This window comes from Humulus lupulus, chromosome 5, assembly GCF_963169125.1.
Source record: "Humulus lupulus chromosome 5, drHumLupu1.1, whole genome shotgun sequence".
Lineage (NCBI taxonomy): Eukaryota > Viridiplantae > Streptophyta > Magnoliopsida > Rosales > Cannabaceae > Humulus > Humulus lupulus.
In genome coordinates, this window is record NC_084797.1 from 188,226,103 (window position 1) to 188,241,485 (window position 15,383).

The 15,383-nt window shown below is 36.9% G+C and overlaps 1 protein-coding gene and 1 non-coding gene across 2 annotated transcripts; one reads left to right on the top strand and one right to left on the bottom strand.

Moving 5' to 3' along the window:
- Positions 1–1,967: 1,967 nt before the first annotated feature.
- On the bottom strand, positions 1,968–3,332 carry LOC133779773 (uncharacterized). The gene is made up of 3 exons (XM_062219687.1): positions 2,910–3,332; positions 2,444–2,813; positions 1,968–2,362 (listed from the first exon to the last, which is right to left on the bottom strand). Exons 1-3 carry the CDS (start codon positions 3,330–3,332, stop codon positions 1,968–1,970), a joined length of 1,188 nt encoding a protein of 395 aa, XP_062075671.1.
- A 616-nt stretch (positions 3,333–3,948) lies between these two features.
- On the top strand, positions 3,949–4,055 carry LOC133781227 (small nucleolar RNA R71). Its single transcript, XR_009870015.1, has one exon. It is a non-coding gene; the product is annotated as a small nucleolar RNA R71 (small nucleolar RNA).
- The last annotated feature ends 11,328 nt before the right edge of the window (positions 4,056–15,383 follow it).

Below are 15,383 nucleotides of genomic sequence, written 5' to 3' on the forward strand. Positions count from 1 at the left end.
AAGATATACAAATTTCCAAATGATGGTGGAAATGGCCCCATGAAGTCGATTCCCCAAACATCGAACAATTCCACTTCAAGGATACTATTCAAAGGCATTTCACTCCTTGCTGAAATATTTCCAACACGCTGGCAGCGGTCACATCTCTTAGAAAATTCATGGGCATCCTTGAAGATAGAGGGCCAATAGTACCCCGATTGAAAAACCTTAGCGGCTGTTCTTTGCCCACCAAAATGTCCACCATAAGGAGCTGAATGACAATGCTCTAGTATGCTAGAAACTTCATCCTCAGGCACACAACGCCTCATAATTCGATCTGAACATTGTTTGTAAAAATAGGGCTCATCCCAATAATAGAATCTCACATCATGAAAGAACTTCTTGAGTTGCTGCCTATTCAAATCAGGTGGCTGCAAACCACTCACCAAATAGTTGACAAAATCAGCGTACCATGGAGTAGTGGTTTGGTTCACAATCAACAATTGCTCATTGGGGAATGTCTCTTTAATAGGCCCTTCATTTCGCTTTTCACTTCCAGCTTCAAGTCTAGATAAGTGGTCAGCCACTTGGTTCTCCGTTCCGTTTCTATCCCGAATTTCCAAGTCAAATTCTTGAAGGAGCAACACCCATCGAATAAGTCGTGGCTTAGCATCCTTTTTGGCAATTAGATACTTGGTTGCTAAATTGTCTGTATAAACCACCACTTTAGTCCCCACTAGATAAGCTCTAAACTTGTCAAAAGCAAACACCACCGCCAAAAGCTCTTTCTCGGTGGTAGTATAGTTCAATTGGGCATCGACTAATGTCTTGCTTGCATAGTAAATGGAATGAAAAACCTTCTCTTTTTGCTGCCCAAGTACAACACCCACAGCAAAATCACTAGCATTGCACATCAATTCAAAGGGGAGAGACCAATCCGGAGCTACAATGATAGGTGCGGTGATAAGAGCCTTTTTTAAAGTCACAAATGCTTCTTGACACTCCTTGGTGAACTCAAATGCTTGATTCTGCTCAAGTAAGGAACAAAGGGGCTTAGAAATCTTTGAAAAATCCTTTATAAACCTCCTATAGAAGCCCACATGCCTCAAAAAGCTTCTAATCCCCTTGACTGTAGTAGGTGGTGGCAATTTTTCTATGACTTCCAGCTTTGCTCTATCCACTTCTATGCCCTTATTAGAAATTCTATGGCCCAACACAATGCCTTCTTGAACCATGAAATGGCATTTTTCCCAATTGAGTACCAAGTTTGTTTCTTCACATCTAGCCAAGACTTGCTCCAAGTTAGCCAAACAAGTGTCAAAAGACTCCCCAAATACTGAAAAATCATCCATGAAGACTTTAAGAGACTATTCCACCATATCTGAAAATATTGCCATCATACAATGTTGGAAAGTGGCGGGGGCGTTGCACAGCCCAAAAGGCATCCTTCTAAAGGCAAAGGTGCCATAAGGACAAGTAAAGGTAGTCTTCTCTTGGTCTTTTGGCACGATGGAAATCTAATTATAGCCTAAATATCCATCGAGGAAACAATAAAACTCCTTTCCCGCCAACCGATCAAGTATTTGGTCAATGAAAGGCAGCAGAAAGTGGTCTTTACGAGTAGTCTTATTCAACTTTCGATAGTCCATACAAACACGCCACCCTGTCACTTGTCTTGTGGGAATCAACTCATTATTTTCATTAGCCACCACCGTGACTCCATCTTTTTTAGGAACACACTGAATTGGGCTGACCCAAGAACTATCTGAAATTGGGTAAACAATTCCATAATCAAGCCACTTAATTATCTCTTTTCTAACCACTTCCTTCATGATAGGATTAAGCCTTCGCTGCTGGTCAACAGAATTATTACAGCAATCCTCCAACTAAATTTTATGCATACAAAATGAGGGACTTATCCTCTTGATATCCGCCATAGTCCAACCAATGGCCCTTATGTATTTCTTCAAAACAGCCAGCAACAAACTCTATTGTTCAGCTCCTAACATGGCTGAGATAATCACAGGCAAGGTCTCATTATCTCTCAAATAATCATACTTCAAGTGACTAGGCAAAGGCTTCAACTCTAATTTTGGTGGCTCTTGAATAGAAGGCTTAGGAGGCTTAAAATTCCCTTCTGACAAGTTCAATGATTCAAAAGGCCTCCTAAATTTAGCAAAGGGCTGCTTTGACTCCACCCATGTAACTTGGCTTTCTTCCTCTCCACTTAAGTTTTCAAGCTCTTCAAGTGACCTCACCCCCACTCCATCTTTACAAGCTTCCTTATGAAATTTTTCAGTGACAATAGACTCAATTACACTTAGCCTAGAGCATTCCTCAACCTCATCCGGAAACTTCATAGCATTGAACACGTTGAGAGTCACTTGATGGTCATTCACCCTCATAGTAAGCTCCCCTTTTTGTACATCAATCAAGGTCCTCCCGGTAGCTAGAAATGGCCTACCCAAGATAATAGGAACATCTCTATCCGCTTCATAATCAAGGATGATGAAATCAGCCGGAAAAATGAATTTATCAACTTGCACAAGTACATCTTCAATTTTTCCTTCCGGGTGTGCCATAGAACGATCCGCTAATTGCAAAGTGACTGTGGCTGGTCTTGCTTCTCCAATCCCCAACTTCTTGAAAATTGACATGGGCATCAAATTGATACTAGCTCCCAAGTCACAAAGTGCCCTACCAACATCTCTACCACCAATAGAACAAGGAATTGTGAAGCTGCCCGGATCCTTCAATTTAGGAGGAATTTTACTCTTCAATATAGCACTACAACCTTCAGTCAACGCCACTGTTTCAAATTCACCAAGCCTCCTCTTTTTAGTTAAAATATCTTTCAAAAACTTCACATAGTTGGGCATTTGCTCCAAAGCTTCCACCAATGGTATATTGATGTGAAGTTGTTTCAAAACATCTAAAAATCTCCGGAATTGGCTATCTTGTTGCTGCTTTTGAAAGCATTGAGGAAATGGTGGAGGTGGCTTGCTTATAGGCTTTCCTGTAGCATTTTGCGGAGGAATTGCTGCAGCAATTGCTTGAGGATCAGCATTTAAATTTTTTGATTTCACAGCTTTGTCTCCTTTGTCCACATTACTTTGGATTGAAGTGGGCTCGCTGTTTCTAGTACAATTATCCTCAGTCAATTCCACATTTTTACCACTCCTCAAGGTAACCGACTTGCAATGCTTCTTGCCATATTTTCTTGGATTTTCTGTATCACTAGGCAAGGTGCCTTGTGGTCTATTCCGTAGCTCATTAGCAAGCTGCCCCAATTGAGTTTCTAGATTCCTCAAGGATGCCGCTTGACTCTGAATCATAGCATCATTCTTGGCCATATATTCCTTCATTAAACTCTCCAAAGAGCTTGAATGAGACACTTGTCGAGGAGGTGGTTGAGCTCTTTGTTGTTGTTGAGAAAACCCCAGTGGATATGTAGGCTTGTTTTGCATTGGTGCTCCGCTTGAACTAGCTCCTTGACCCCGCCATGAGAAGTTTGGATGCTGCCTCCACCCCGGATTGTAAGAGTTCGAATATGGGTTATTTCGGTTGGCATTTTGATTCCCCACATAACAAACTGAAGCGGTATTCGAAGGACAACTCTCAAATGCATGCCCATCTCCACAATAAACACAAGATACATCAGCAACTTGTCCCATAGCAGCTGGTTGTACCATTCCCCCCAAACTCATGTTCTTGAGAAGGTTATTCATTGAAGAAACTTGAGCGGTCAAAGTTGTCAATGCATCAACTTCAAGTATACCAGCCACTATTCGACTTGTTGAGGCTCTAACATTGGACCATTGATAATTGTTGCTAGCTATCCTCTCCAAAATCTCATAGGCTTCATTATAGGACTTAGAGAGAATAACCCCATTGGCTGAAGCATCTAACACCATACGAGTGGAAGAATTGAGCCCATTGTAAAAAGTTTCCATTTGTATACAATGCGGGATCCCATGGTGTGGGCACTTTCTCAATAACTCCTTGAATCTCTCCCAAGCTTCATGGAATGATTCATCTTCCAGCTGCTGAAATGACATGATTTCATTGCGAAACTTGGCATTTTTGGTAGGGGGAAAGTACTTCATCAAGAATTTTTCATCCAACTCATTCCATGTAGTCACCGAGTCGAGAGGAAGGGTGTTGAGCCAAGATCTAGCTCGATCCCTCAAAGAGAAAGGGAATAATTTCAACCTTAGGGCCTCATCAGTCACTCCTTATAGCTTGAAAGAATCACTCACCTCCAAAAATGAACGAAGATGAAGGTGAGGATCCTCAGTAGGCAGCCCACTAAATTGACCCACTGTTTGCAACATTTGGAACATCACGGGCTTTAACTCAAATTGGGGTGCTTGAATTTCAGGCCTAACAATGCCCGGATTAAGCTCATTAAACATGGGGGCAGCATACTCCCTTATGACTCTCTCTCTATCATCAGCCATAGCAATTGTGTTAGTGACATTATTAGCACCCTCAACTCCTTCAACCTCTTCAGCCATATTAAGGCGGTTTTGAGCCCGTTGTTCCCTTAGTCTTCTTCTAATTGTTCTTTCGATCTCAGGTTCAATAGGAGCTAGTTCAATGTCTTCTTTCTTGTTCATATAGTAAATCACCTGAGAAAACACAAGAGCAAGCAAGCAAAGTCAGCTCAACAAAGAAAAAAAATAAATTGCAAGTAATTGATTTTACAAGAATTTCTAATTTCAATCCCCGGCAATGGCGCCAAAAAGTTGTTGTGATAAATTTAATATTTGATTTTAAATATGCAAGTGCACGTAATCACACAAGTAATATAATGATAAGTAAATCGTCTCCACAGGGATTGCAAATTAGAAAAAATAAGCAAAACAATTACTAAACAATTTTAAGAAATTAAAAATCAAGTGGGTTGTTTATAGGCTAAGCAAAATATTAAAATAAAATGGAAATACTGAAATTAAAAACTGAACTGAACAAGAAAATTGAGAGAAATATATGGATTGCAAAATGGACTTGAATTATTGAATTCCCCTATATTATTCATCCTGACCAACTTGCGGACAGATTGCTGCAACAATATTTTAGCAAAACTCCCAGGTTAACAAGAATTCATTTAAACACTCATAAAACTTTCCCAAATTTTATAAAATTAATTCTTCTACCTAATTAAACATTTTCCTATGCAAAATCATATTTAAGAATGCAAATCAAAGTTTAATTCTCAAAAGTTACACAAGGCAAATAACATATCCCTATGTTACTTACTAACATAACCTAACCTAGATTATGACTTGTGTCATCCAAGTTCTTCCCATTACATTTAATCTTTCCAGAATTAAACATAATTAAATAACTTGCCATTGCTGGCCAAACAACAACAAGAAATTAATATAAGCACACTTGAATGAACAAATGAGATTTTACTAAAATAAAGTGCAAGAAATTTATAGACTATAACATAGGGTTCATCAACAATTCAAGCCACCTAAAAATTAGTTCATGGCTGAGTTCAGAAACATTAATCCACAATCAAAACAGCCCATAATATTTAGATTTAGAATCCAACTAAGAAATTAATAAAATAAAGTTTAGGAAAAGAAGAAAGAACAAATCCAAAATGATGTTTGGGCTTTCTTTGTTTGTCCTCCTTCTTCCTTGTTGATATTCTGAGTTTTTCTCATTTCTTTTTTTGGTTTTCTTTTCCAAAAATGGCTGCTGCCTCCTCTATACGGCTGAAACCCTCTTTTGTGTATATATTAGGTTTTCTCCTTCCTTTCCCAAGAGTACCATAATGCCCCTTTTTCTCCCAAAACATGAAGTCCTCATTTCCTCTGATTTTTGTCCTTTTCTCCAATATGCTGAATAGTCTTTCTGCCCTTGCCACCTCAGCCAAAATGTCAGCTCACCCATTGACTGCCACACGTACCATGTGCCCCAAAATCTGCCTGATCTAAATGCTTCAGGTTTGCTGCAGCAAACCTGAATATTCAGCCATCAACAGCATAATTTCATCACAATAGATTCATATGTTAGCTCATTCCTTTGTGCAAATATTTATCCATGAAATAATGATCTTTAACCCAATAGCTATTAAAAACTAAAAAATAATTACACTTAATTAAGATCATGAAAGCATCAAGGTTAGCTACAAAAACTAAAAATAAACTAACATCACCCATGATTTTTTCACAATTATAAGTTCAAAAGCACCTGAAATAACTCTTTATTCAAGAGATATCATGTCCATGTAAGAACATTTTAGCACTAAAATATTCATTTAATAAGTATGAACCTTGAGCATAATTATAGATATTAATCATTTATGAATTTAGGGAGAATAAGTACATGATCTATATGTTCTACATCGGTGTATAAACTATATGGTAAAAAAACTGCTATTCATAATTTTAGTGTGAATTATTTTGTACCTAAGATAACAAGGTGGAGGATGAATTTTTGTGTGAAAATAGTGCTTCAACCCAATATTTATTTATCTTGGAAAATAAAACTGTTATGTTGGGTTTTCGTTTTCTGCAAGGAAAGAGAATTATCTCATAAGAAAGGGTAATGCAAATGCAGTGGAAGAAGATTTCACAAACAAAGGTAGTATCTTGTGAGAGTAGCAATGGTAGGTGGAAAAGAGTGGGAAGTTTTTTTTTGCTAACTTGCTTTGAGTACATACTGGGGGTGATTGTGTGGGTATTTAAAGTTATTTTATGGGCCTTGGAACTTGTTTTAACTTTCTACCGTGTGCCCCATTTAACTACTTTACCTAAACTGGTCGTACTTTTCATTTTTGTATCGGCAATGGTTTTTTAAACCAAAATTTTAACATTATCTATGTCCAGATTAAATGCATTAGTTCTGATTTTTGTAATCATATAACTTTTCATCTTTCACAAGACAATTTTTTTCCATTAATTATGCAAGTTATTTTAAGTTCAATATGGAGTGTAAATAAAATAAATTATATTGGATTCTTGTTCATAATTTCACTTACCAAAACACTTGGACAATAATCAGAATCAGTTATCTGTATGTGGTGGGGGAGTTATAATATGAATAATAGTCTTATCATTTTCAGTACAACATGGCCAATTCGATGAAAATGAGATAATGACATTAGTAATAACTTTCCTTAACACAAAGCTACCCGAAAGTGGACTTCAACCAGTCAATTTCTATTCAATAACTCCTACACAACCTACATTGGAGAGTAGATAGCCCAACCCCAACTAGTAAACCTGTCCTATAAGTTCATAAACATGAAATCAATTAAGTTAGAAGAAGTTGGTACACTCATCAACATAATGACTACATGTTACACCGAAAATTGTCCACTTCTACCATAATAGGAGGACATCACCTTAGTACATATATATTAACAAACCAGACATCATAACAACCAACATCAAATTATTTAGCTATTACTAGTAGTCTCCTTTTGGTGTCCATATTGATTCAATCAATCAATACTCATGAACTCGTTTGGTTCTTTGGTATGGGCAGCGTGAATAAAGATGTCTCCAGCCAAATGCTGCATTCTAGTGTGAATCATTGTCGAATGATCCAGTAGCTAATGAATCTTATAGTTGATCGTTCTAACATCCATAACAGGGGATTGCAGCTTTACAGACTTAGTGGTAACATTCCGGCGTAGAAATTTGATTTTTAGATTCCCAGCCTCCTTAGCAAGGAAACTTTTGCACTTGCCTTTCCTTGGAGACATGGTCGGAGTGTAACATCCCAAATTTCCTAATGTGGCTTAGTGCCTGGATTAGGGGGCCGGGAGGCAATAATTGAGTTATTATGTGAATTATATTATAGTATAATTAAGCTTGCATGTTAGAAATGTTAAATATGTGTATGTGGGCCCGTTTCTTATAAGAAGGGTATTTTAGTAATTTGACCCGTTCAGGGAATAAATGCAAATATGTGTCTGTGTGATTGAGACCACATTATTATGAGGATATATTTGGGTTACTTGACGAGAGGCGATCCCGATGAGCAAGTTAGCATAAAAGTCACAACCGGGATTTTATACCCGGCTCGGGGTGAGCTTGGGGGTATTTTTAATACATTACCGGGAATTAGTGGGTAATGGGAAATTATTGGTAATCATGTGAGAATATTGGAAGTAACGGGAATTATAGGATATAAGTTGTGGATGGCGGGATTTGAGACAAAGGACAAAATTTCCCTTGTGAACACTTGATGAATAGGCTAAGGGTAAGGGGCAAAATAGTCAATTTAGTCCAATTACAGGACTTGGAGGGCTGGGAACATTTCAGAAGTGCTAGGAAACTCAACTCTCAGCAGCTCACTCATTCCTCTCTATCTCTTGAGGTTTTGGAAGGAGTTTGGGGAAAATTGAAGATCAAGGCTTGGGAATTAAGGAACTAAACTTGGGGAACTAGAGGTTTAGCTCAAGAGGGTCAATACAACAAAGGTAAGATCTTTAATTCAAGGTTTAATTATGAAATTTCTGTGGTTATTGATTGAAGTTTAAGTTTTGCATGTTTGATAGTTGGGGAAAGAATTTTGGGTTGTTGATGGGTTTTTAATTCAGTGTTTTAGTTAGGTTTGGTTGTTGGAAATAAGTATGTTAAGAATGGGAATTGTGTTGGAAGATTGGGATGGAATTGGATGGTTTTTAGTTGGGTTCGGCCAAGTGAAAAACCTAGAAATTCTGGGTTCGAGGGGCTGGGCCGCGACTCTGTTCTTGGTGAGCCGCGACCCTTTAAGAAAAATAGAAGCCAGGAGGGCTCGGTAGCAAGGGAGCACCGCAGTGCCACAGGGGCAGGGCCGCGGCGCGTGTCTAGTGATCAAGGAGGCCGAGCCTCTGGAATTGGAGGCGGGCCGCAGCATGGGTCTATGGGGTCGCGGCCCTTAAGGGGAAATTTGGCCTTAATGGGATTTATAGGTAGGGAACTTAACCATTTGGGCTCGGGGTCGATTATACTTCCTTGTTAAGTGGAATTCGATGTTCCAGAGGCTAGGGTTTGGTCTGGAAGCTTTTATTTCCCAATTGTTGATGGAACTCCTCATTATGGTTGTGACTAGGTTTATGCTAAGGGCTTGAATCAGGGATCGTACTCAAAGGGTGTCGCTAGTAACTTGCATACGGACCGAAGGTAAGAAAACTGCATCCATTATGTGAATGTGTGACTAGAGCTTAGTCAATGCTGAATATAGATATGATTAAGGCTTTGGCCCTGTTAATGAACATGATTATCATTATGTTTGAGAATATCTGATCAGGTACACTAGGGTGTGCTTAATTATGATTACACGTATGGCTGCTGTTTGAGTGTATTATAATGCATTGTAATTATTGATATGGATGCTATATGAGATATGTGGTTGTCTGTTGTGACTGGGAAGCTTGGTTTATAAACCAGAGGGTTATTAGGATGTTAAATGGGGATCGACTTATTAGTCCCTTAAGCTTCGACTTACAAGTCAGAGGCATGTGAGGCTTAACTTATAAGTCAAGGACTTAAAGGACTCAGTTTATAAGCTGAGATTGGCATTGTGCACGTGGAGTGTAGGCCACCATGGTTGGGCCACCCTAGGAGTGCAACATGCACTTAACTGGCTCGGATGCCAACACATTGAAAGGAAGTGCGACATGCGCTTGCGTAACCCCATGGTTGCCAACTTGTACAATGAATGCACCAGTTTCAGTTATTACCGTTTGATAGTTATACTACATTGTGAATTGTTCAATATGTTTTCTTGCTGAGTCTTTTGGCTCATAGGTACTTTGTGGTGCAGGTAAAGGTAAATAAAAGCTTAACCAGCCATGAGTCAGAGGGAAAAAGCAGTGACATGTACATATGTAGTCCGCTCGACCACCACAGCCGAGATGCTCAAGGGAACTAGGGTTAAACCCAGCTTTTGCTGCCTAGGTCGACTCATTATGTAACTTGAGTGTTGTAACCAACTTTTAAACTGATGTTTTTGGGATCCTGTGTAAACAACATGCTTTTAACTTAATGGAAATGCTTATGAGTTGACCAAGAGTTTTAATACCTAAACCTTTAGTGGCTTAATCACACGTTTAGTCCAAATGACTTGTTTAGCAAGTCCAACACTGGTTTTAAACACACTTGGTGATAGACCCTAGTTAGCAGGGCATTACATGGAGATTTCCCCTTTCAGGACTTCCTACCTCCAGATAAGGTGGGTGAGTTTGGTTCCTTTTTCACATTGGATTCAGATGCGGGTGAATCATATTCTATTTTAATGACACACGAAGCTGGAGTTATGGGGGATGGGGAGCTCTCATAAGTTCTATATGGGGGGTCGAGAGTTGGATACTCATTAGGCAGAGCATCCTCTAAATCAGAAGACTCTTGCTTAGCAGGTTCATGGGGAAAAAGGACTCGTGACAGGTTAGACATTTTTGTATGAAAGGGAAATGGTTTGTGTGTTTAAGGAAGATGATTGTCGGTGTAGGTGAAAGTGGAGTGAGACACCTAGCTTATTTATAGTTGTTTTATAGTTCTAGTGTTCTTTTCCATTTTCTAGTTCAGTATACAACTTTATTGCATAGGACCGCAAGACATTAGCCTCTCATTGGATTGTATAATTAATGGCATGTAGAGAAGGAATCCTGATCCAAGTTTGTAATAACTCCATATATGTGAGGGTAAGTTAGAGTCAGAACAACTCCCGCGTAGAAGAGTGCTATTTTGGCGCCATTTTGTAAGCTAGTCCATCAATTAAGCAACTTGTTCCAGCTGAAATTATGGGTATGTCAGTCTCCCTACAGTCCTTTCCCCGAAAATAAGGAATTACTGTTTTTTTTTTAGCTTCACGTTTCCTATTTGCACTGGTCTATTTTCTTTCAAGATTTGTGTGTTATTATAAGCTTGTATTCGTTTCCCACAAGTATAAGGTTATTAAAATTATGTAGCTAAACTTGCCTAACAAATTAATTCCTAATTGTTTGATATTTAAATGGCCACCCCTAACCTAGTTTTCTTTATGTTCTATAACTCCGTCTATTAATGACATCCTGAAATTTTTTTCGCCACCCATTATGAATAAGATAAGACGGTAATATATCATTAGTTAATATTGTCAGTTTTGAGCTCTTTCTCATATACCACTCTAATTTTTTAAATTATTATGAATTAATTTAATGCTTGTATGTAATCTTTTAATTATATGTATTGAAGTAACCCCTGTCAATGGACAAGTATTTTATAAAATGACTGTGTGCATGCACTAATTAAAAGAGCTCTTTCTCCAAATTTGTTGTTTATATTTTGTTAATTATGATTATTAATTTGAACGTTTTTCCAACAAATGATTCAAGCTTCCCCAACCCTTTTATTCTACCAATTCCAAAATCTTAAGAATCACTTTCCCAGATTTGAAGGAGTTGAAGTGGAAGGTGGAATTTTACCAGTTACTCTACCAGTTAAGCATGAAATTTTTTGATGGGACTATAATAATATCCAGTTTAGAATGTATGTTGATGGCACTATAATGTGTATAGAATGTACATAAGTGAAAAATGTCAAGTTGTGAAGTTCGTCTTCAAGTTTTGGTCTTCTAAAGAATACATAGAAAATTACTTAAATTTCTTCAAAATTTAGGGAATTCTTAGCCATATGATCAACAGGTCTTCTAGAGTATACATAGACAATTACTGAAATTCAAAAGTTGTGAAATACTCATCCACATAGTCATGTAGGAACGAATTGTCTGTATGCTCAGTTTCCAGGTCCGTTTTTAGTACACCTTTCTTTTTTGGCATGTAATTTCTTAAATCATTCAACAACCAGACTATTTCAATGATCACGAAAAAATAAGATTAACAAAATCTATCATCATAATTCATAAAATACAACGTCGATTGGTGCTACTACATTGATGAACAATTTAGTAGACACCTTTCATTGGACAGTTGATAGTCCAACCCCACCTAAATAAACCCGACCTATAGAAAGGTGAACCTCCAATCCATGTACTACATATTCAGTGGTTGCGATGAACAAAACTGGATTGATACTTAGAATAATATAGAGTGCTTCATAATAGTACTTACATATTATATTACCAGACAATGGTAAGATTTTAGTAATGTAAGGTAGGTTAGTCAGGTGATGTGCATATGGTCTTGTCTCCTTATTGGTTTAGTTAATCAATATTGATGACCTCGTTTGGTTCTTCGCTATCTGTGGCTTGATCAAAGATCTCTCCAACAAGAGTTTGCATTCCATCAAGAATAATACCAGGCTGATCCAGTAGCTGACGAATCTTAAAGTTAACTGTCCAAGCATCGAGAGCAAGAAAGCGAAGCCTTTCTGTCTTAGTTGACACATTCCGCCTTATGAATTTTAGTGTCAAATTCTCAGCTTGTTCTCTAAGGCAATTTTTGCATTTCCCCTTACTATTCGATCTTGTTGGAGATCTCCCCTTGGTGGACTTGTGTAGAGTCCAAGAACTTTACTTAGCTAAGTTAGATAGTAGTATAATAGTAATAATAGTATTATCTTTATGACTGTGGATTTTTTGTTCAGACCGGGATTTAATTGGACACTCATAGTAACACTTGTAGATTTTCTAAGTTTAACCTATAGTTTAAGAATATTAATTTTAACCTAAGGTTTGATTTTTCTGACTGATATTGATGGTGATATTTGTTATATTATAAGGTTTAGATAGACCCAATAAGATAGTAACACTTGTCATATGTATGACTATTAAGAAATTATTATTTGAATGATAAAATAAGATAAATATAAGACTTAGTCTTCACCAAAATCTGATAGGAGCATGATATTTGTCATAATTTTATTTATTTGTGGATTAGGATGTAAATAGATTTTTCGTAACTCTAGGGTACTGTAACTTCCGACCTGTTTTTAACCTAGTTATGTTATGAATTTCGAAAAATATTATCTCTAGAAAGTTGTAGATAATTGAATTAGCTTTCTAACGGTATAAAGAGAGTCCAAATCGGATTTCTACAGCTCCAGATATGTTGATTTTACTGAAGGGGAGTTTAGAGTTACGAGATTTAGGGAATTAGAAGTTAGGATTCTATTTGTTTTTATTATTTTAAAAATTAAGCTTTGAATCCTTAAATCTCTCTGAAAAATTTGACCAATTCCTAAGCCTTTGGCTGAAGGATATTCAAATATTTTCAATTAAATTTATTATTTTTATTCAAAGCCAAAAAGAAGATTTTTATTCATAGAACTCTATAAATAGGACCTAGCACCAAGCATTTTTCATTCATTCATCAAGTTAAGTTCAGAGGCTGCAAGTTGTTAGGTTATTGTGAGAGTGTAAACACTTGGGATGGGGATTATAAGCTTAATCATTTTTAAGCTTACCAAACACTTGGGAAGTAAGGTTTATAATACATTTCGGTTCAAGGTTTAGATTGGTCATAAAGCATTCAAGGTATTCCAAAACTCTAGTTCATTTGGTATTATTTTCTTCAAGTTCTTATAGTTTTCTACTTAGCCCCTAACTTTATTCTTTATTCTTGGATAGGAAATCTAAGTTCTTGAGCATAAGGTTTTTGGTAAGTATATTTTGATAGCATAGTTCCTTCATCACTTTCATCCCCTTTTCTTCAATATACCCACCCTATTATAAATGGTTTTTAGGAGTGTTCCAAGGTCCCAAATCAGTTCTCATATCCCGGTTATTTTGGTAAGGAAAATAGGATAGAATTTATGTGCTATATGATTTTATATGTTATCTTATGAATGTGTGTTATGAAAAATGCTATGTTAAGTATGCTTGTAGACTTGGGCATATGACCTATACAACTAACAAGCCCCAAATAGATTATGGGCATATGACTTGCTTAGCTAGCAAGACCCCACTAATCTAATGGGCATATGACTTGTTTAGTTTATGGGACCCCAAGTAATAATGGCCATTATAGTATGTATGTGACATAAGTGTGATAGTATGTTTTATGTTGCATTATTAATTTTTATGTATGGTTATATGTTAGATTTTTCCTTGCTGGGCATTAGGCTCATTCCTTTTATGTTTATATGTGCAGGAAAATAGCTATAGTGGCGGGAAAGGTTCTTGGATGCTTGGGAATCTGTATTGAGGCGGAATGGATTCAAAGAGCCAAGAGTTTCGATTTGAGGATGAAGTCTTTATTATGGTTTTATGTGTATTTTTTCGCACTTATGTAATCTCTTTTTATTACAATTAAGTTATGTTTTTCCTTTTTAAAACAATGGGATCCCATATCCTAGCTTAAATTTTATGTAAGTTTGACCTTTGTTTTTACAAGTTTTAATAAAGTTATGATCTTTTCATTTGTAAGATCTATTAAGGATTAGGGTCTATGTGTAGTTTTCGTTAATGGTCCAAAGTCTAGAGTAGTTGGGTCATTACAACTTGCTACCTCCAGATGAGGTGGGTGAGTTCTTTTCCTTTTTCACAAAGGATTGAGATTCAGGTAAATGTGGTTCTCCCTTAACCATGGAAGAGGAATGTGTTATGGGTGATGGGGAGATGAGGATACTCTTATATGGGGGGTACAGGGTTGGATACACATTAGGGGGAAAACCATCTCCTGACAGATTAGACATTTTTGGATGTGTACAAGGATGTTTTGTGTACTAAAGGAAGATCTTGAGTGGATGTGGGAACTGTGTGATGTTTGATTCTGCTACCATCCTTATTTATAGTTGTTTTAGAAATATTTAATCCACTTGTTGCCTTTGAAGTCATTATTACCTATACAAATGCAATTGGTAGGCCCAATTTCCATTACGCACGTGTTGTTTAATATGTGAAAACATATTTTCAAGGACTTGTATCATCAGCAACAATCCTTCCATTGAATTTGGTTACCGATTTCAGAGTTCTGTCTATTCTGTAACAATTTGCAGTCAATTTTATTCGGAATTGTGATTACACTGTCACGATAAAGTTAGATTTCATTGAGGGAGACACATTCTATTTTTTGTCATAACTAGAGAATGTTATATAGCTAACTATGACTATGAAAAACTCCCGGCAAATGGACATGTATGTTGCCGCCAAAAAAGTTCTTGTTAAATAACACATTAATCAATGACTTCATATGTAAAGTATAATATGGAAGAATTTTTAAATATGGTCAGCTTGATTTAATATGTTGTTTCTCCTGCAATAATCAACAACTAACATTTTCAACTATCTACTTTACTGAAACATGTGGATGTCTGTCGTTTGGTTTAAACTTTAATTTTCTCCTATTTCCATAAACACCATCATTTAAATACCTTGCTCTTGACAGGTTATACAAACTGTAACCTTGTTTTGAATCAACTACCATCCAAGATCCACCACAGTCTAAAATCGCCTTCTTTTATCCATTTAATACTGTAATAGGTAAGCGTATATATTATTTCTGGAAGGTAGGTTTA

What these genes read in the sequence shown, in the direction of transcription:
- LOC133779773 (XM_062219687.1), bottom strand. Translation starts at nt 3,332, where the DNA reads ATGGCCAAGAATGATGCTATGATTCAGAGTCAAGCGGCATCCTTGAGG. An exon ending in AATTCCGGAGATTTTTAGAT is followed by an intron (nt 2,814 to 2,909) that starts GTTTTGAAACAA and finishes TTAACTAAAAAG; the next exon opens with AGGAGGCTTGGTGAATTTGA. An exon ending in AGATGTTCCTATTATCTTGG is followed by an intron (nt 2,363 to 2,443) that starts GTAGGCCATTTC and finishes ATGACCATCAAG; the next exon opens with TGACTCTCAACGTGTTCAAT.